Here is a 21,541-nt window from a genome sequence, read left to right on the forward strand (position 1 = left end):
GAAGAGGAAACCACAAAGCTCATGCGTCCCCACAGAGAACCATGGGGATCCCTGTAGAAATCAAGACAATCTGCACAGAAGCTCTGTATCTCCATAGCAACTCTGGGTTTCTAGCAATCCTCCAGATGTGGCAACATGGTTCTTTTCGTATATACAGAATCAAGCCGTGTGCAAGGACCTCAGGATTTAATGCAATAATACCTAGTATTTACAAAGTGCTTTTTCATCATGCGAACTTTAACTAATTAGTCCCAACGCCAACAAAAAACAAATACACTTGTGCAAAAATATTTTTATGCTCTCTTGACGAAGGGCCTGATCTAATTCCTCTCAAAGTAAATGGGAGTTGGATCAGACCCTGTCAGACAGTGACAATTGTTGACCAAAACATACATACCCTTTCCGCAGCTATTTCCTAGAATGTCCCAGGGTCCCTTTATCCCTCTCACCCACTAGACCAGGGGCAGGCAAACTTTTTGGCCTGAGGGCCACATCGGGTTTCTGAAATTGTATAGAGGGCCGGTTAGGGGAGGCTGTGCCTCCCCAAACAGCCAGGCATGGCCCGGCCCCCGCCCCCTATCCAACTCCCCTGCTTCTTGTCCCCTGACCGCCCCCCAGGACTCCTGCCCCATCCAACCCCCCCGTCCCCTGACAGCCCCCCCCCAGGACTCCTGCCCCATCCACCCCACCACCCCCTGCTCTCATTCCCTTGACTGTCCCTGACTGCCTCCACCGCCCCATCCAACCTCCCGCTCCTTCCTGATTGCCCCCCCGGGACCCCTGCGCCATCCAACTGCCCCCCACCACCCCATTCAACCCCCTTGGTCCCTCCTGACTGACCCCCCCCAGACCCCCTGCCCCATCCACCCTCCCTGTCCCCTGACCACCCCCCACCGCCCCATCCAGCCCCTCCTCTCCTTCCTGACTGCCCCCCTGGGACCCGTGCCCCCATTCAACCCCCGTTCCGACCCCTATCCACGCCCCTGACCACCCCCGAACTCCCCTGCCCTCTATCCAACCCCCCTTGCCCCCATTACCATGCTGCCTGGAGCACCGGCGGTGTGACTGCTCCAGGACAGACAGCCGTGCCGCGCAGCACAGAGCACCGCGTCAGGCCGGGCTCTGCAGCCCCACCACCCAGAGTATTGCGCCGCACGGCGGCGTGGCTGCGAGGGATGGGGGACAGCCTCCCGGGCCAGGAGCTCGGGGGCCGGGCAGGACGGTCCCGTGGGTCGTAGTTTGCCCACCTCTGCACTAGACTCTGCCTGCGCACCTGTATGTGTCCCTGTGATTTTTCTCACATCTCTGAGGCACCATAGATTTTTCAGGGGTTAACTTCAGTGCAGTATCCCTCTAGCCCTTCTCAAGGAAACAGCCCAGGGTGCTGTTACCCAGCTGAGACTAGAGAAGCATCCAGCATCAGTGGTTCTGCTCCTGTGCTCCACCCACCTCATAACAATTTATCCTCCGTTACCGTGCACCCAAGAGACGCAGGAAGGTTCCAAAATCCAACCATTTACATTTGCAAGCAGATGAAAAGACTTGTCAGACTTCCAGACTCCTTGAGCCCTGTCTCTGATTAAATACTTAATTCTTGTGGAAATCTAACAATGTTTAATTTTCAAAAATGTCACCCACTGTGTCTTGGGCTCACTGAAGGACTTGGATCATTTCATTGACATTGTAGATCATTTCAAATGTGAAAGTGAACTCTAGTGGATGCAGAAAACTTCTGGGTTGACAGACTGCTGTAGAATCAAGTCCTTCGAGGCCTGTGCCCACCTCTGCTGCCACTGCCGGTAGAGTGGTTAGTCGCCATTGTGATCTTTATGTGGTGGAGAGCTGCTGAAGTGAAACAAAGATTTTAATTGGTGTGTTGCCAAGTTCTGGTAGCAAACAGAATTAAATGAAGGTCACTTAACTGGGGACTCTATTAACCTGTGCTTTTGGTATAAAATGAATGTCTAAGTAAGCCCTTTGTTTGGTTTTTAACCAGAGGTGAAAGTAAGCCAGTACGGTACAGTACGGTGTACCAGTAAGACAGTGGCCGTCGATACACAGGCGACCGTACTGGCAGGGCCACTGATCGGGGCGGGGGAAGGGGCAGCTGTCCCAGGGCCCAGCGATTTAAAAGGGCCCGGGGCTCCCAGCAGTGGCCAGAGCTCTGGGCCTTTTAAATCGGGCAGCGCTGAAGGGCTGGCTGGGGGAGTCTGGCCACAGCCCCGCCCCTTCTGCACGAGGCCACGCCCCTTCCGGGGCCCAGAGTGGCGTGCCCCCCCCCCCCACCTTGCGCAGGACCGCAGCCTCCCTGCGTACTGGTAAGTCCTTTAAGTTATTCACCCCTGTTTTTAACCCTCATTACAGAGATCTGGAACGGTTTGTGGTCACAGCTAACAAGAATAACTAGAGCCTGATCTTTGACATTTACGCTTCAAAACCAAGTGGCGCATGTCTAATCATACTGGCTCATTTATCTCACTGCCTGATATCAGTTATGGGATTCACAGCCCCTCTCTGCATAGTGGGTTCAAGTGAGTTGTAAATAGCAGAATTTTGCACAACTCTCACACCTCAACTATGGAAATGTTGAGGTGGATGGTTCAGAAGTATGGTTTTGTTAATTTAAATCCATGGTAGAGGTTTAATTTAATTATAAGCAATTTGTTGCAAAGTCACGTAACTAATTACTGGAAAACTTGCAGGGGCTAATAGGTGCTAGATGTAGGTATTTTTAATTAAGATCATGCAATAAAGCTTCTCTACTGATCATCTGGTAACAACAACTCTATACGCCCTTACTGACCCTGTGAGGAGAGAGATGAGAAAAAAGCAGCATTTCCCTCCAAGATCCCACCTGAAGAATGAGAAAAGTAAATCTGTTAAAGACTTAGGCTCAAAGACATTTTTAAAGATGTTTTCTGGGAATCCTGCACTCCCTGTATCCTGTTGAAGGGGAAAGGAGCCAAGCAGTGGTCCTGAGAAGTCGTCCAAGAGGCCAGTCATCTTTCCCATCACTCGAGTATTTTTAGTGACAACATGCTGCAACTCCTTGTAGGCTACAGCACTGGAACAGTGTGAGTCTGCCAATATTTTTTGGTAGTGGGTCTCACAGTCTTATCTGGGTGGTTAATAATCTGGATGGTCAAAGTATTTTTTGCAACATCTGCCAGCCAGATGGAAATAGTCAGAAATACATTATTCCAAAAAATGAACAACTGTTAGGGTAGTATGAATTGTAAACGCTTGGGAATCCATTAATACCAATGTTTCTCCTAGGAACTCCCTCCTCTGTCTCTCTTTTTCATCTGTCTCTCTGCAGTACATACTCATGTGAACTCTTTTGCTATGTGGCTAAACAAAGGGGCATGATGGGGGGCAGGGAGAAACATCAAAAATATTCTACACTTCACCACAGTTTGGGTGTAAGAAACGGGTGCAGCTGAACAGAGTTTAGCTGCAAGTGGCAATAAGAACAATCTGAGCTCAATGCTATTTCAGAAACTGTGGTCAAGCAGGTTGTAACCAGGGCTTCTGAGCGGTTTGCTCTTGCAGTTAAACCATGTGCACCCATTGTCAGCAACAGCTAATTGCTAGTGTGGACATGGAGAAAGCGAGCAAAAGGCTGCTAACCACAGGAAAAGTCAACCCTGATTAGGCCTATGAGTAATATTCAGTCTGTTAAGTGTGACGACATTTGTGACATTAGGGAAGTGAAAATATAAGATTGTGTCAGAAAAGAACATTATTTTTTTTCCTCAAGCCCTTGCGAAGTTCAAAGAAGACCGTTCTCTGCCTCCTTGTCAATTATCACCATGGTTCCTTATTTCATCTCGGAGTGGATCCTAATGGTCCTGTTTACAGGTAAGTAAGGTGAATAAGACAATAACAGATAGTGGATGGGGCTTTGATGGGCAGTTAGTGCATAATAGTTCCTGAATTTTCCTGGAGAGTAACTAAATATGGACTAAACTGGATGTCTCCTAAAGAAGGCTGGTCATGTGTCACAGTGTTGTAGTTTGCCACAGCCGCTGCAATCTTCTGCAATGTAAATAATAAGCCAGAGCGGCTCAATAGCCTTCTGTGGAGCTCCTCTAGCTTTCGTTTTCTTTTATAAAAAGGAAATTTCTGGGCATTATGGTTGCAAAAATAATCATCCAAATGTGAACCATGAGCAGCGGGGTCTGAAATACCTACTGGCAAACTACATTTGCATAAAACTTATTTGTCTTTCTGTACTCTTTAAAGATGAGCATAGATCTATAAACCCATGTCATCTAGAAATATATATAAAACAAGACCTAATTTACCGTTTGTGAACGTTTCGTCTGTATTCTGTCTGTATTATGGACTTTCCCTCTGTGAATGAATTGAGTGTTTTTAGTGCACTTTTAAAATGAACCGTTAATATATTAGAGAAAAAATGTGTGCTGTGACTTTGGGTGGGGAGCAGTTGTGAAGATAATGGGCCACCTAATGCCGCCAGGCCAGGGAGATCTGCTTTAAATACAAAAATTAAAAATGGCAGGATATGGTCCATATGCTGTAAAGTGAGATTACAGGTTCTGTCTCCTTCTGTTTTTATTTCAAAATAGTTCTTTTTGCTAAATAAGAGGTAGGATTCAAAAATGTTTCTTTATGAACTGCTAATACCGTATGTTGTCAGAACTGAGTTTCTCTCAGGTTACTGTGGCAAAGTTGCAGCAGGAAGCAGTTTTATTACTGAAAAGGTCCCTCTTTTTTCGGAAAAGAGGTTGATTAGCTAACGTTATCCACCTTGCCCACCTAAATCAAGGTTAAAGGTGTTCAACGGTGTTTTCATTGGGAAAAGGTCAGGATTAGCTTAACTAACCCCTACCGAATATTGATCTCCTTTCCCATACAAACCCTCTTTTATATTGGACCAATTTGGAAAAATTGCATTGGGAAGTATTAACACCCACTGCAGAGCATTCTACCCCGGTAGCGTTAGGAGTTACTTGATTGAGGAATTAAACCTATTGATACCCTATTATTCAATTGGATAGGAAGTTTATAATACCTGTTCTATCAAAAGCAGAGCTTCCTTTGCTCTTCCATGAGAGATGAAATTCAAAGTGAACAGGACGTAGGTAATGCATATACTTTGTGCTGGATCTCTGCATGGGGGTGAATTTCACATCCCTAAGGGCTATCTTGAGAGTCTAGCCCAGAATATGTGCCCACTAGGGAATTTTGAAACCACAGCATCTTCATGCAAGGGGAATTCAGTCATTGAAGTCTGTCTCACCATTTTCTCCTAGTATTGCCTCCACCAGGAGACCAGCCCATTCCAGCTGCCCTGTGCTAGCTTGTTAGACCAAACTCGTTACCCGCCCCCACCCGCAGCCAGAGACCGACAGAGACAGTAATCTGGCTTCTGACCCTGCAGCAGTAACATGCTCCCACCTCACCCTGGGTCTGGGCTCTGGCTCAGAAAGGACAGGGAAAGGAAGGAGAGGCTCATGGACTGAGTAAAACCCAACCAGATCCTCCCATTAAGAACAACAGGGTCTGCGTTATCAGTTCCAGGTACTGCAGGAATAAGTCTTGCACAAGTCCTGGTGAAGCTCATACTATCCTGAACCCCTGTGAGTGAGGAGTCAAGAGGGGGTCTGGAGAACTGCACACCCACAAAAGCCGTATTATAGCGGAGGTGGTTATACTCACCACTGTCAGGGGATCTGTAACAGTTGCCGGTGGGAACCATCCAGGGACACCACAGGGGTCGTGAGTCACTGTCAGGAGGATTAGCTGGCATAGCTTCCCTCACAAACAAGAGACACCAACATGAAGACAGACTTGTGTGCCTTTCCACGGCTCCCAAACTGTCCTGACAACTGAACTCCCGTTAGGTCAGGGAGCCGCACACACAGCTGCTGAGAGAATTGCCCATAGCCAGGTGGGGCAGATCCAAGAACTGTTCTCCCTGCATGGTCCTGGCTGTGGTGAGGAGGGTGAGGTGGGGCAGCAGCTGGGCACATCAGTGCTTCCGGGGCTTGGACAGAACCACATTGTGGGCAAAAGTGTCATGGTGTGTGTCCTGCTGTCATCCTCGCCTGTTGGGGGGAAGAGGGGAAACACACACCTCAGTGGATCCACCTGCAATGGAGGTATGTGGCGAGCTTACAGGGACAGTTTTGTGTTGTGACTGAGATGCCAGGCAGGTCCCATTAGCCTGTGCATTGTATCCTAGCTCCGTCTCAATTACTGTTGTATCTTTGTCTGCAGGTCTCACAGTATCAGGCTCTCCAGTGAGAGGAGTGGTGGGTCAGAACGTCACTTTGCCCTGTAAATACCGAGTTAGTGGCCAAAGTGACATCACAACAATGTGCTGGGGCCGGGGCAGCTGTCCTTCTTTTCAGTGTTCTCAGCCAATTCTCTGGACAGATGGATGGCGGGTAATCGAGCGTCAGTCCAGCAGATACCAGTTAGAAGGGAATCTCGCTCAGGGGGACGTGTCCCTGACCATAGTGAATGTGGCAGAAGCAGACGGAGGGGTGTACTGCTGCCGTGTGGAGATCCCTGGTTGGTTCAATGATCAGCAGAAGAATCTGGAAGTTGCGATTGAGACAGGTGAGCAGAGCTTTTCTTTTGTCTGAGCTTGAAGGGTAAAACTCCTGCCCTCTGGCTGACTTTCACAGCCTGTGACAGAAACAATGTATTAATGTCCTGCAGTGTTAACCATTATGACTTTGAAGCTGTACCGTTACCACTGCGGAAAGGAAGCAGCCTCTGCCATCAGTGTAGCCCAGCAGAGCCAGTGCGCGGGAATGGACGTTTTGTTCCCTTGTGCCATGGCACACCGCTCTTACTGCAATCTTCACAATACTGCATGTAGCATCCAGGAGAGTGGACAGCATAGTATGCTTCTCTCATTAGTTAGGCACAATAATCCCCTCTTGTGGGTAGATGTGTTCACGTTCCTCCTTCTTGGGCAGATCCAGCGCCCATTACAATGAATGGAAGGTTCCCATCCACCTTACTGGGCTCTGGGTCACACCCTAATTCATGAAAATAAAAAGGATACTATTGTGCCCGCTGTGACAGACATCGCAAAGTTCTGCAGGGCTCCCGAGCCCTTGGCAACATGTTCTCCTCGGAAAGCCTGGACCCTTCTCTGGTTTCTGGGATTCCAATGTTATAAATCCTCACCCTGGTGCCGGGAAACCTGCCTGGTGCAGACCCTAACTGACTTTTGTTCCTGCCCCTAGAAACCTAGACTTATCTGTTTGCCCTACCACAGAACCTCTATATCTTCCCCTACCAAGCCATGTTTCCTTTCAAACTTGTGGGGCCAAATGCAGACCTGGCATCAGCAGGTGCAGCTCCGTTGAACTCAGTGTTGTACTCTTGCACCAGGTCTGAATCTAGCCCTCTCTCGGCTGAGGAGGAGTTAAACGGTGCCAGGGCCTGGCTCTCCATATATAGGTGAATTCCAGCCCTCGGTGAGCACTCATGAAAGTACTTCTGTTGGAGCCAGTGCTCATCAACGTAAGTCAAGTTTGTACAACCCAGCCTTAAGTAATGACTGATTTTTATACACGGAAGTTTAATCTCAACACGGGCTCCCCTACAGCTCTGCTGTCTGGCAAATAACACATTTTAAAATGTACAACTCCAATTGTGGCAACAAGCAAAATCAAACCTCAAACTTTACCCCAAGCCAACTTTTTTACCCAGAAAAGGCAGAAGTCCAGACCCTCCAGGAAGTCTGCTAGGACCTTCGTTAGTGATTTGACATGGAAGGTGCTCAGAGGCTATGGTGACAGGTGGCAGGATAAAAACCCCAAGACAGATACATCGATAGTGTAACTGTGATTTTCATTCTCTCTCCTTTTGCTGCACTGTATTGTCCTGCAAATAAAAGTTACAAAGTCATTTTCTTCTTGCAATAAACCAGATGCATAAAGGGACATGGTTTTATTGCTGGTGATATGTTGTTGTTAAAACATTTTATTTCTTTCAGTTTGTTGGACACATCTTGCTGACTGTTGTAATATGTGTGGTTTTTGTTTTGTTTTTAACACCAGCTAGGACCTCCACTGCAGGCCCTCACACTTACACATCTGAACACACCTCAGGTAATGGTTATCCAAGTATTCCGCCTCTCGGGTGTGTGTGATTCCCTTTGTAATGGGATCCCAGAAGGGGAACTAAATAACAAACAGTAGTTGAAAATATTCCCTTTGACTTGTATATTATAAAATCTGATCCCCTGTGATCTAACAATAAGCCCCAAGCAAAGATGGGAAGGTCTGAAGGGGTCTTTTAAACAATTTGCAGCCCACTAAAACTGTTTTATGTTTTAATATTTATTTTTTATATTTTGCTTTTGAGTCTTCTGAGCTCAGCTTGAACTTGAAACCAGAAATGCCAGCTTCATTCATCTAGATTTTGTGAGCTCAGCAACTCGAACATGTTTCCACATAGTTCTGTTGCCCTCTCAGAAGAGGAAGTGAAAACTTTCTCGGCATGTGATGTGTCTCTAGCTGCAGAGAAACTTGTATACTTACGTGTATAATGGACACATCCGTGAAGGAGCCTCAAAAAGAGACAGACAGTTGTGTTACTTTGATGTCAGGAAATGCCCCCTTTCCCGAGCAGAGACAACAGCTGAAGCAGACCATCTCATTTAGAATCAGTCCCCTTAATATAAACAGGAGGGGACTCCATTTTCACTAATTGTAGATCCTCAGATAGCACATTTTCAGTCTTGGGATTGGTGGGTTGGTTTTATTGCTTGTGGGGTTATTCAGTAATCAAATGACACATTCACTGAACCATTGTAGTAAAGATGTTGCATTTTCTAGGCCTGTGTTTTAAATGTTATACGGTGCCGCCTTAAGCCGGGAAATAGGCACCGTGCTGAGATCCTGTAGTTGCAAGTTTTGCAAGTTTGTCTCACTGTGGCCAGCCTCAATGCTACATAAAAGTGTTCTCAGCTTTGTGAAGTCTTGTATGCAACACCACTTACCCTTTACAGTGCCATCAAAAGCTCATTGGTTCTCAGGAGAAATCAGTTCACTTTAGATAGTCAGAGAAGTTGGCGTTGTCTAGCTATGAAGATGGAAAGAATTATTAGCTATGCTAAGTGAGATGTTGGTTTATCTTATCGTTGCTCAGCTGCTGCGAATGCCAGTGACGCACCTTCCACCGTCGCCCCACAATGGCCATTGGTTGTCAGTTCAGAAGCCCCTCAGGATGCTTCAATCGTAAGTGGTCAGGTCGGAATGGTGACTATATTGTCTCTGCAGATCACTTTCCATGCTCTCTTTTGGTTGGAAAAGAGAAATACTTCCATTGAGTCTGTCCATCTGGTGCCCGGGAAATAGCACTGATGCCTTTGTTACCAAAATGCAAACAAACTCCAGTGACATGTAGAAAGGGCTAATCCTGGAGTCCTTACTCGCTCCTTACTGAGCTGAAAGGGAGTTTTGTCTAATTAAAGGCTGAAGTCAAGAGGAATTGAAGGCATGCGTCACTTCTCAGGATCAAGGCTTGAATAAGGACTGCAGTGTTTGGCCTTAAACGCAGGCTTTTGGAATGAAGAGCTGCTTCTTTAAACTATAAATAAAATTAGAATATACACCTATTCTACATAAATGAATGGGGTTTGGACACCTCGCTCCCTCGAGGCACTTTTGAAAATCCCAGCCGTAATCAGAGTCCAGCTGTATGGAATCTCGTAGTGTCTCCGTGGAAATCACACACTGTTTCAAGTTGGTTGCATTATCTCTAGTGTGTGTTTACCGTTTACCTTGCAGCCAAATGATTTTTCAAGTCGTCTATATGATTTCTATTCCTGCCCCTCATACCCTCGTGTTCTGTGTTACAGCAGACTATGTCCACGTCAATCCATCAGCTAATGGAGCCAGAATCCATGGGGGCAGGGATGCATGTTGGAATCAGCATTTTTGTGGTACTTCTAGTCATCCTGGTTTTGGCCCTAATTCTATCCAAAAGTAAGTGACTTGAGATAGACGATAATCCAAGGACATTGATAGTTTTATTTCTCTGCTTCCCTAGGACCTTGGCCAATGGTGGCTACTCAGAGGATGCCCTATATCGGGGTGGCCAGACTGCAGCTCTGGAGCTGCATGTGCTTTATTACAGTTAAAGTGCGGCTCATGGAGCCCCCCGTCTACCAGACTGGAGCGGGAGCTTGGGGCTTCTGCCCTGTGGTGGGGTGGAGGGGCTGGGGGCTTCTGCCCAACAGGGATGGGGGTCTCAGGACTTCAGCCCTACCGGAGGCACCTGCTGGGGCTTCAGCCCCAAACCACGGCAAGTGCCTCCCCTGAGGCAGAATTTCCTAGCCCACAATGCCACTGCAGGGCAGGAGCAGTGGCAGGCATGCCCCACAGAGCTGAAGCCCCGAGCCCCAGCAGTCATGCCCAGCTCTCGAACTTCTGAAGATTATCGTATCAGAGGGGCAGTAAGTTTGGCCACCCCTGACCTATATCAACCCATCTCCATGCTGCACTGGCCATGCCCCCACCCCACTCAGTGTGCGTGCTGTGCTCTCCTGGCCTTTCCTGATCACAAGGGAAGCTGCAGCTGCTTTGTGCGACGCCAGCCACGATGTTCCCTTTTGCAGACTTTCTCCCATGGCGGCTCTCAGTCAGGGTATGCATGTGGGTAGCCCCTGCGGGAGTTTGGCCTCATGTAAATAGTGGGTGTTTCACATATTTAAAGGACCCACTTTAAAGCTTCCTTATTTCAGTTTTTGCACTTGACTTTTTCTCATTGAACCTGCTGCTTTCTTTTTTTTTAATGATTTTCAAACTCATTTCTCCCTCCCCCGGCTTTCCTATTTTGGACGATCCTCAGGGTATTTCCACAACAGACAGAAGCTGAAGACTTTGGCAAGGTAAATGCTATTCGCTATGCTGTTTCTGCTGTAGCCATAATCAAAAACTAGGTCCCAAAATGTCTGCACCTTTGGTAGGACAGAAAGAAATGTGCCAAACAGACACTCCAGGACACACGCTGACATTTCCAGAGCTGCATGCTTTTACTTTGATTGGCTTTGTCATATCAGGACAGATAATCTGACACAACCATGCAAAAAGAGAAATTCATTATCATTGCTATTCCTCATTGCTTAGTAAACAAAAAGAAGCATAACGGTTGATCTGGCTCGTGGTCTGTATTTCCTGATATTACATTAAGCAACAGGAGATCTTCAGGCCTGCGGTGCCTTATAAATACATGATGATTCATTATTACTGGCGTCTAATAGTAAATGCTACTATGGTTCATATTTTCCCAGTAAACCATCTGCTTTGGATATCGGGTGTCTTGTGTTTCTGGTTTGTTGTTTATGTTTTAATGGTCAGGGTCTGTTACTCTCTCTGCAGCTCAGTCTCATTCTCCAACCCAGAACACGGAGGCTTCCAGAGCACGCTGGAAGCTGGGGTCCATGCAGAAGAGAATATTTATACGATGGACTAAAGAATGGTTGGATCCGTTCCCTGATCAACACTGTGGCTTTAGCCAGTTACTACAAAACTAGCCCAGTTTATACAACACTCTAAACTATATGTTCTACTGACCACTTTTAACCCTTGTTTGATACAACTGAGAATTTCGAAGAGGGGTGTTCCTGGTGGAGGGCACATGGACTGACAAACTATTATTTGCATCACTCCAGTAAAGCAAGAAGTGTCTACAAATTCGGGGCTAAGACTTTGCCAGTCTATTGCAGACACGAGGCTCCACAGTTTAGTGCCATTCTCAGCATCCATTCTCCAAATGGGAGCGATACGCGTATTACATTTGTTACCAGATGCAAATTGCCACTTCTGAGATTGAATGAGAGCAAGACCACAATGCCTAAGCTGCTGAGAAGACAGAAGCTACAGTCAACTTTCATATTTACCTGTGTCTCCAACACTGTTGTCTCTACCTTGATGCTGGATTTCCTGGGGCAGGATGGCACAGCCAGGAACCATGCCATGCCATCTGCAGGGGGGAGCAGGCTGTGGCAGTTGTGATGATGTAGCTGTAAAGAGGAATTTGTTTGTGAATGTTTCAAACAACAAAAGTTTAACTGCATTTTTGCTAAGGCAAAATATATTCATTCTTCGTTACCAGTGAGAGTTCAATCCTGCTGGATCCTAAGTGCTTTCAGGAAGATGCTGAAACTTCTCAACTTCTAAGAAGTCAAGTACTCAGTGGAGAGTACTCAGCACTTCCCAGAAGGCGCTCAGCACCCTGGCAGGTCAGGCTCTTAATACATAGAATACATACATTTTGTTGTCTCAGTTAATTATGACTAAGCACGTTTTACTCTGGAAACAATACATCCGGTTCTTCCTCTGTGCTTTTTAAAAAACTGATATGATTCATACCATGAACCACATTAGTGACAGGATCTCCCATTTCCAGAACTCTAGGAAACTAGAAAAAACACTAGCTACCCTGAAGAATGAATAATAAATTCCTCTCACTGCTATTACCAAAGGGAAACCGAGTCATGTTGGAAGGGTATGTCAGAGATCTTGGTAACGCAACAAATGTTGGGACAAAGTCTGCTCTTCACTTACATCAGTATCAATCGAAAATAACTCCACTAACCATACTGAAATTTGAATGGGATTTAAGCCGTGTAAGGGGACAGCAGGCTGAGACAAATTCTGCTTCTCACATACACGGCTGTAACTGGCACCCCAGTTAATGGAACTGGTATTGGACACGTGACCCCCATGCTTTTTGGTCGAGGGACGCTGCAAAACAAAGATTGAGGCTGTCCCACAATGCATTGGATTGGGATGAGCCAGCATATTTCATTTTGTACGGTCATGCAATAGAACACAACCTAACTGATACAAATTCAGGCAGTTCTGGTGGGAAGAACACTTTTGCTCAGCTGTTTTTTAAAACCCACTTTTTAGCCAGCTATATCTAGGAAACTAGAGCAGATTTCCTGAGAATGCAAAGACCTAGTATGTGCAAGAGAGAGCCAAATATCTCCTGATATCAGTCAAGATAAACTTATTAGAGTTAGTCCAGCTGGTGATGCAGAAAAGCCAATGTGGGGGGTACTTTTAAAGGAATGATTAGGAAAATTAAAGTAAGCAAACTTTCCATCCTCAGTCATTGCTTTCAATGGAGTTACACTAGGCATGACCTTCATTCACTCTTATTGTCCGCCAAGCCGTAGAGAGACAATAATGCTGTGTTGATTTTAATCACATCCTGTATGTGAGATTCGCTGGCTCAGAGAAAGTGTTTAGAATAAATAGGAAATCAGGTCTGGAGTCTCTCTCCCTAAACTCTGGGGTAAGAGAGCAGCGGTACCTGTCAATGAGAAACAAAACACAGGACGAGATTGACATTTAGAGAAACTTCACCTTCCTAGTCGTTATTATTGTAATAGCCTAATTATTTTGCTATATCACTGGGTTTGTCAGAAAACCAGTATGTATTTTACTGAGACATTAAAATGAGCTTCTGGTCTCACACCTCCATTACTTCTGTATTACACTGGTGTGAGTGAGGTCAGAATCTGTCTTTGAAAGTCAAACAGTGAGATCCTATCCGTAGTCTGACAGCAGGACTTCCAATAGCACTTACTGTTGACTTCAATAGGAGCAGTGAGGCCAACAATGAAGGATTTTTAAAACCCCATGCTGAATGTCCATGGCAGCACTGACTGTTCTTTGGATCAGCTGTGTGTTGCACCAGACCGAGTCCTAACCAGTCACTCTTCCAATAGTTTAACAATTGAATCTGCTCACCTCTTACTAGAAATCACCCTGACTACCTGAAAATCTTTGTGTTTGTTTGTTTTAAATCAAAATTACAAAATTTTCTATGAGAAGCACCTTCGGGGATCTTTGTACAAAATTATATATCGGTTATATGATGATAAAAGTTATGGTTACAGCATCCTTCCTGTTTGTCTACTCCACATCTTTATCTGTAAAATGGATCTCTGTTAATGTTGTGAAACAGTCTGAGATTGTATTGCATGCTTATAAAAATGTGCACAGAGTTCACGGCTCCTTCTGCTTTTGCATGCCAACTGCAGGAAGTCTCTGAACCCCCCAATACCTGAAGTTACCTGGTAACAAGACAAAGTGGTTCCAACATTCAACTTTGGTCAGCAAACAATTAATGCTGCAAAAACTTAAATCGCTCCCCATCAAACATTGATGGGTGGCTCTGTGATACAGCTGGAATGCACAGCTAACAAACGACTGGCATTCCGCAGAAGAGGAACGCCCAGAAAATTTAAAGCAATATGGGCTGGCTTTTTAGAGGTCTATGATTAATGTAGATCCTGAAGATAGAGATGTCACTTCCCCTCTCCTTCTTTTATCCTACCTCTCTTTGCTTACTTTGTGTATTATGATGAAACTGGTATTTGGATATATTTGTATTTGGAATAATAAAACATTATAAATATACATAAAGGAAGGCCCTGATTCCAACCTCCCTGCAGTCATTGCAAGTCTTTCTGCTGATTTTGGTGGACTCTGGATCAGGCCCTTAGGGTATGTCTCCACAGCAAAAACACCCCAAACCCTTCAGTGCTGAGTCTCAGAGCCCCAGTCAGCTGACTCAGGATTGCGGGACTAAAAATAGCAGTCTATGTTTGGGTGAGGGGGATGGGTCTCCGAGCGGAGGCTCGGGGGCTCTCTTTCCAGCAGGTTTTTCGTGGTGGGGACGTACCCTTAGTGATCAGCAACAGAGATGTCCAGATCTCAGCAGGAAGCTGTCTTCCTCTTAACTTCATGCATGCTCTAAAAAACTGACACGTTCGTTAGTGTGATGACAGTGAGCCAGAAGAATTGGGAACTGATTCTCAGGGAAGCTGGCATTTCCTTGTCCATCTGTGAGAAGCCCCCACTTGGCAGCAGTGTAGGGTTAGCTCTTCAGAGCGCTCTTATCAGGTTGTCAGTTTCCAGCCTGCACAGCTCCTGTCCCTCATTGGATAGTTTCTCATGGCTGGTACAAAACACTGTGCTGAACTGAGTCCCGTATTTGTTTTGCCCGATCCCTCTAGGTACAGTTATTGATCAGTAACTGAATGCAGTTTGCTATAAGGCAGACAGTAACAGTGCAGTCTGCCCAGCCCTACAAATTCCTATTTACTCTGCACTGCAGTGCATTAAAGATCTGAGACTCCAGCTGGTAGCCAAAGCAGGATCCTTTGAATACTCGGAGAAGGATCCAATGGTTTTGACTGGACTTTCTCTGCCCTGAGCTGACTGGATGTTTGCTCCAGCCCACCTCTCCTCCTTCACAGTCCCATCACCTCTGTTTTACTGCACTCCTGCCCTTCTTTTCCTTTTCTCCCCTGCCCTGACCCCTTCATCCCCCTTTTCTTTCCATTTAGCTCACTCCCCACCCCCCCGACTAAAACCACCTGCCAAAACAGCCCTGGGACTCATATTGTTCGCTCTTCTTCGGTGTCCTACCCCTTCCCCCACCTTGTATCTGGCTTGTCTATTTAGACTGTAAGCTCTTTGGGACAGGGACTGTCTACTACTCACTCTGCATTTGTACAGCGCCTAGCACAATGGGCCCTGTTCTTAGCTTGCTCTTAGTCCCTACATGTTAAATAATAATAATTAGATACAGGATGACAGTGCAGTGCCTCTCAATTTCCAAGTGCGCGGTTAATGCTCTTTTAGCGTCAAGGTGCAGTAACAAGTCATGAAAAGTGAAGGTTGGGTCATGGCAGGCTCCATGGCAGTAGCCTGTGGTGGAAGAACCCACAGAGACTTGACTGCGGCATGCTGTGATCCCTGGTTATAGTTAACAATAACTTGTTTCTGGTGGTCAGCGTGTGTGAAAGGGTACACAGCAGAGGCTAATGTTCCTGGAGCAGAGGAAGGGGAGGTCGGTGAGACAGCCTGGAGCAAATCCAAGAGGTCTAAAGAAAACCCCCAGAAGACCATTTTTGCACTGGAGATTGAAATGGGTGGCACATATGAGAAGGTGGAAAGTGGCATTTGCACACACGCGTCCAATCTGTAGGATGGAACTTAGGGAAGTGTCCAGGATTCCCATGTAATAAAGGTGCATGTGATGAACTGGGGAATCTCTCTAAAACGAATTCTGGTTGATGTTATGGAGTTGTATCACAGAATGCCTCGATGTGGAGTCAGGGCTGTACTGAGTTCCTCCCAGACCAGGTGCCACGGTGGATCATTAGCCCGTTCATGGTCACCTATTCTGTTGGAAGCACCTTGGCACAATGGGTTGGCTGAAGCTTAGGGAAATAGTTTTACTAAGTTTCCCTACAGAGAGCTGGAGAAGTAGAGAGAGGAAAATCCCCAGCAGTGGAACAAAAAAACTCAGGCCTGTTGATGCAGGCCTTTAAAAGCCACAGACTCAGTACCCTGCAGCCCTCTGCTTGGCCAAAGTGCCCTATTTAACCCTGGAGAGTGACCCACAAAGTTGTCTGGGCAAGCACACAGACTCTAGACCTGGTGCAACTCCAGACATAGCCTAATCTCTGATCCCAGCATGACTCTGACCCAGACTCCAGCCGGGTACTACCGCTGGTCTCTGACCACAGCCTCACTTTAACCCCGATTCTTGCTAGGGTGACCAGATGTCCTGATTTTATAGGGACAGTCCCGATTTTTGGGTCTTTTTCATATATAGGCTCCTATTATCCCTCGCCCTCTGTCCTTATTTTTCACATTTGCTGTCTGGTCACCCTAACTCTTGCTCATTGAATGTGGCTCTAGCGATTCCTCTGACCTCTGTGCACCAACCACCATCCCTGATGTATGGACCTCAGCCCAGCCATTCTGACCACCTGTGCTCTGGTCCTTTACACCTCAGTTTTTACTCAGGTGGTACCCAGAAACCCTCCCTTGGAGCAGGACTAAAGGAGAAGTTTCTCTCTATCTCTTATATCATGCTGGGTGCTGTGTCGTAAACCAAGAAAATGATAGACAACATTTAACAGTCGGGTGTTGGGGGAGAGCAAAAACTAAACCATACTATTATACGGTAGTGGGTTTAGAAGCTTCATTTGCCACTAGGGCTGCATTGTGCTGGGCACTGCAAAAGGATACTGTGAGAGATAGTCCATTCCCCAAAGTTCCATACCATTCTTGCAAAACAGACAAGTCAGAAAAGAATGGGAGGGGAAACTGAGGCACAGAGAGGGGAAGCGCCTTGGCCAAAGTCACATACAGCCGATCAATGGCAGAGCCAGGAATAGAACTTGGTTTTCTTGCCACCCACTGCACTAGACTATGGTGACTCCACCGTCAAATTTCCTGACTCTGGCAACAGCTTGTACAAAGCTCGGGGCTATTTAGTTACATGTTTACATCCAGACTTTGGAGCTCTCAATCCAAACCAGCAAAAATAAAGTTCTCTCGGACAGTTCCAACTACCTCGTTTATTATGGTGTAGTGCCTGGGGCCCAACCAGCAAGTGTGCTAGGCACTGTACAGACACAGAGTAACAGGCTGGGCCGGTCTGTAATTACCAGCTACAAAGCAGCTCACTTGAAATGAGGTGTGAATGAGTAGATCAGGAACTGACAAACTGATGCAATGTTATTTTTTCAGAGGCCTTTTTTGATCTCAAACCACATACTTTGCGAGACACAATTCTCATTTCAGCTGGGCAAAGAGCTCTTACCTTAGAAACAAAAGAGAACAATTTTCAAAGCATCCCGCAGGACAAGGAAAGCTAGATGAAAGAACGACGAAGCCAGTTATTTCCCGAGGGATTTGACTACAAATTAGTGAAATAATGTTACCCCCTTTGACCCAAGCAGTTAACCAGTATTCAGGTTCTTGTGGATTCTTTCTCTCAGGGGGAGAAATTGATGATGGAGTCAGGTATTCTTTGATGCAATCTGGTTTGTTTGCAAAGAATGCACATAAAGGTCCTGTTTCCCTGAACACAGTATGTGTAGTTAGTCATTGGCTCCATGTGTGTCCTCTCTGGTTCTGGCCAGGTAGCCCGTACAGCACGCTCTGATCAAATTGCCCAACAAGACCCCAAGACATGGTTTAGTAGCAAAGCCACCCGGCCAGGTTTATGGTTGACAAACCACGGCCTAGCTCCCCGGATCAATGTCTACAGTTACACTGGCACATGTATGTCCGTTGCAATGGACACAGCCCAGTGAATGGCGGGACTTTCCCTTCCCACCTCGGCTGGCCAAAGACACCCTGTAGCGGGGTCGTTGTGGAAAACCCGGGAAGTGGGCGGGCGCAAGCCCACCCACTGCTAAAGGCCCCTCCCCCAGCCTAGCGGGAGGGACCACTGGAGCCAGGGACCAACTGATTACGGGGGACAACTAATGAAAAACAGGGATCGGAGTGAGGGTCAGAGGTTCAAAATGAGGAGACCGGATGGGGACACTGAGCAGAGAACCCCGGACAGAGCCCACTGCTCCTCAAAGCTGTCGAGGGAGCCAGCGGACGCTGCACAGTGGAACTCTGCCCAGATGCGTGAAACTAGAGAGGAATGGAAATAGGCCCCGCAGTCGCAGAGCACCCCCTCTTCCAACATCCTCCTCCTGGTATTATAGACGGAGACTTTGGCCAGAACCAGGAGGATGTTGACGAGGAGGTCTTGCGACTTCGTGGGGCCACGGATAGGGTGTGCAAAGAGGAACAAGTGTGGGGAAAAGTGCAGCCAGAACCTCAACAAGAGGTTCTGGAGGAGCCGGAATAGGGGCTGCAACCTGGTGCATTCGAGATAGGCGTGCGCCAGGTTCTCCCTCACGCCGCAAAAAGGGCAGGCCTCTGGTATAGGGGTGAACCGCGCCAGGTGCACACCCGTGCTCACGGCTCCATGAAGGAGACGCCAACTAATGTCCCCGGCGGGCTGTGGGACCAAGGTGGAATAAAGGCTGGCCCACCAGGGCTCCTCATCCTCTTTAGGTGGAAGATAGTCCCGCCATTTGGTGTCGGGTCGGAACATGAGGGTGAGGAAATGCAATGTATGGAGCACGAGTGTGTACAGATGATTTCTGGGTGCGGTTTGAAACCGGACCGGCTGCAGGGTATGCAGCTGGCTCGGAGTGTGGGAGCGGGGAGGCCGGGGGGAGGGGGCGGAGGGACAACTCGCGGAACAGGGGCCCAAGAAAAATGTCCGGAGGGCCAGGGGTGAGGGGTGGGCGGGGAACGCCCTCTCGCAGGGCTCGCCGCAGGAAAGCGAGAGAATCGGGTGACAAGGCGGCCTTCACATCCTGGAGTACACGCCTACGGGTTGGAAGGGCGGAAAGCCCCGTGCGTCGTCCGAGCGCGCGGGGCTCCACCCAATGCCCCCTGTCATAGTCCAGGAGGTCTCCGACTCTAGTGGTTTCCGCCAGGACCAACCTCCGACACACCGAGGGAGACTCCGCCACCTGCACATGGAGATCGAGGTTGTGTAGCAGGGACTCCACAAGGAGGTCTGCTCCCTCGGTGGCCACAAGGGACCTGGTCGCCGAAAAGAGCTTCCAGGTCTGGAGGAGGTCCTGGTAGAAGACCGGCAGCTCAGAGAGGTCTCGCGGAAGGCCTCTCGGAAGGAGGAAAAAGAGCCGCCGGTCATATCGGAGCCCTCGGAGGCGGCGGAGGAAGGTGTGCACCAACGTCCTCCATGCCGGACTACCTGCACCGTAAAGGAGCCTCTGCAGGGCCTGGAGGCGGAAGACATGGACCTGGCTGCGCAAGCAAACCAGGCCCTGTCCTCCCTCCTCCAGGGGAGGACTCAGAACCCCTGCAGAGACCCAGTGCAGCCTGTAGCGGGGTGGTCACCTGCTCCTGCCTTAAAAGGCTTAAAACAGCCCGGGGAGAGGGCTGTGGCAGGGAAGGAAAGCGGGGCTGACTGGGAGAAGCAGCCTCAGCTGGGGGCAGGGCCAGCTCCAGGCACCAACTTTCCAAGCAGATGCTTGGGGCGGCATTCAGAATGGGGCGGCAGTCTGTGTCCCGCGGCGGCCATTCGGCAGCAGCGCCGCGGCTCCTCCCGCAGCGGCGGCTTTTGGGCGGCAGCTCCGCCGCTCTTCTGGGCGCAGCGGCAATCCGGCGGCGACTGCTTGGGGCAGCAAAATTGGTAGAGCCGCCCCTGGCTGGGTGCCACGCCCCCATCAGGCCACGGGTGGCTTAGTCAGGGCCCAGCTGGCCCTTATAAGAGGGCAGTGGGCCAGGAGCAGACAGCCTCCTCTAGCTGTGGAGGGAGATGGGCCTGGCTGCTGGGTGTGTACCATAGTACTTGAGGTGGAGCTGGGCTGGGGGAAGGCCAGGAAGCTCCGGTCTGGAAACCCCCCCGGCTGCAGGCCTAGTGTAAGGCCAAAAAGGGTACTGGGGTTGCAGGGGGCAGCCCACGGGTAGGCTGGGGCAGCAGGTCCAAACCCGGCTTCCCTGTGACGACTGGCTTATACAGACTGCAGTCAGTCCCAGTGAAAGGGGGCTAGATGGTGACTGGCAGTAGCCCATAGGCTGAGGCAAGGTGGGGATAGAGGGTGGGGGGTTCCCTGGGGGGAGGGGAGACCCAGATCTGTGGGGGTACTGCCATGGGGCAGCACCCCGACCTGAAAGGGGCACTGGGGTCCAGGAGGGACTCGGGGCCGGTGACGGTGAGACACCGGCAGAGGGCGCTCCAGGGCTGGTAAAAAGAGCTAACTGCCAGCCAGCCAGCAGGAGGTGCCGCAGGGGTGAGTCCCACCCCTTACACACCCCCTCTGAGGCTCCATTTTATACACCGATACCAACAAGTTACGTATTGACCCTCTGACATGGTTAGTTGCCACCCTTTACCTTGTACATGTTGGTTTGATCAAAACATCTCTCTCCCTCACCCTGTGATCCTGTCAGCGTGTCTTTGTATCCTCTTCCGGGAGTGTGTTGGTATCGTTCTTAGTGTCAGGGTGTTCTGGCACCACCCTTCTGGAATGTGCTTGCATGGGTGTCCTGCGCTTAGCACTTCCCAGGAATGTGTGTTATTTTGCAATACCAGTCCTGTTCTTGCCAGTTTCTGTGAGCTTGCAAGCAGGCAGAGCCTGGCTTCTGCTCACAGCCTGACTGTTGCTAACTTTGCTTTATAGTAGCAGGGCTTGACCGCTACTTTGCTTTATATTAGAGTGGCTTGAACTCTACCTTAGGCCTCATACCAGGCCTCTTATTACGAGGCCTTGATGTCTCATGCTCTCTCTTTCCACTACAGCATGAATCAAACAGCAGGAGGCCGCTTGCTCACAGTTCCAAGTCTCTTTTCAGCCAGCACTCTACCCAGAAGCTCTCTATGCCTACATCTACATTATGAGCTGGGTGTGTGATTCCCCTGGCTGTGTAGACATACTCGTGCCGGCTCTCCCTGGGTAGCCGCGGTAGAATGGGTCGTGGCAGCAGAGGCGTGGTGGGGCTGTGCTGAGTACAGACCCACTGGTTTCAGGCAGGTTTGTACTTGCGGCCGCTAATTGTGCTACGATGGCTACACTGTCATGAGGGCTAGCAGGACTGTGTGTACCCAAGCAAGGCATCACATGCCTCTCGTAGTGCAAAAATAGCCTTAGCTGTTTTCTCAGGGTCATTCTACAAGTGCTTCTCTGGCT

General features: G+C 48.5%; 1 protein-coding gene and 1 long non-coding RNA gene across 2 annotated transcripts; one reads left to right on the forward strand and one right to left on the reverse strand.

Moving 5' to 3' along the window:
• Nucleotides 1–3,812: 3,812 nt before the first annotated feature.
• Nucleotides 3,813–12,024, forward strand: LOC141992721 (hepatitis A virus cellular receptor 2-like). The gene is made up of 7 exons (XM_074962056.1): nt 3,813–3,861; nt 6,247–6,591; nt 8,049–8,099; nt 9,142–9,230; nt 9,854–9,980; nt 10,846–10,885; nt 11,376–12,024. Exons 1-7 carry the CDS (start codon nt 3,813–3,815, stop codon nt 11,467–11,469), a joined length of 795 nt encoding a protein of 264 aa, XP_074818157.1. The 3' UTR covers nt 11,470–12,024.
• Nucleotides 7,756–20,883, reverse strand: LOC141992722 (uncharacterized). Its single transcript, XR_012640629.1, has 3 exons — nt 20,789–20,883; nt 11,897–12,019; nt 7,756–7,872 (listed from the first exon to the last, which is right to left on the reverse strand). It is a non-coding gene; the product is annotated as an uncharacterized LOC141992722 (long non-coding RNA).
• Between the last annotated feature and the right edge of the window lie 658 nt (nt 20,884–21,541).

This window comes from Natator depressus, chromosome 8 (assembly GCF_965152275.1).
Source record: "Natator depressus isolate rNatDep1 chromosome 8, rNatDep2.hap1, whole genome shotgun sequence".
Classification (NCBI taxonomy): domain Eukaryota; kingdom Metazoa; phylum Chordata; order Testudines; family Cheloniidae; genus Natator; species Natator depressus.

Coding starts and splice junctions, on each gene's coding strand:
- LOC141992721 (XM_074962056.1), top strand. CDS start 3,813: ATGGTTCCTTATTTCATCTCGGAGTGGATCCTAATGGTCCTGTTTACA. Junction 6,592..8,048: donor GGAAGTTGCGATTGAGACAG/GTGAGCAGAGCT, acceptor TTTTAACACCAG/CTAGGACCTCCACTGCAGGC. Junction 9,981..10,845: donor GGCCCTAATTCTATCCAAAA/GTAAGTGACTTG, acceptor GACGATCCTCAG/GGTATTTCCACAACAGACAG.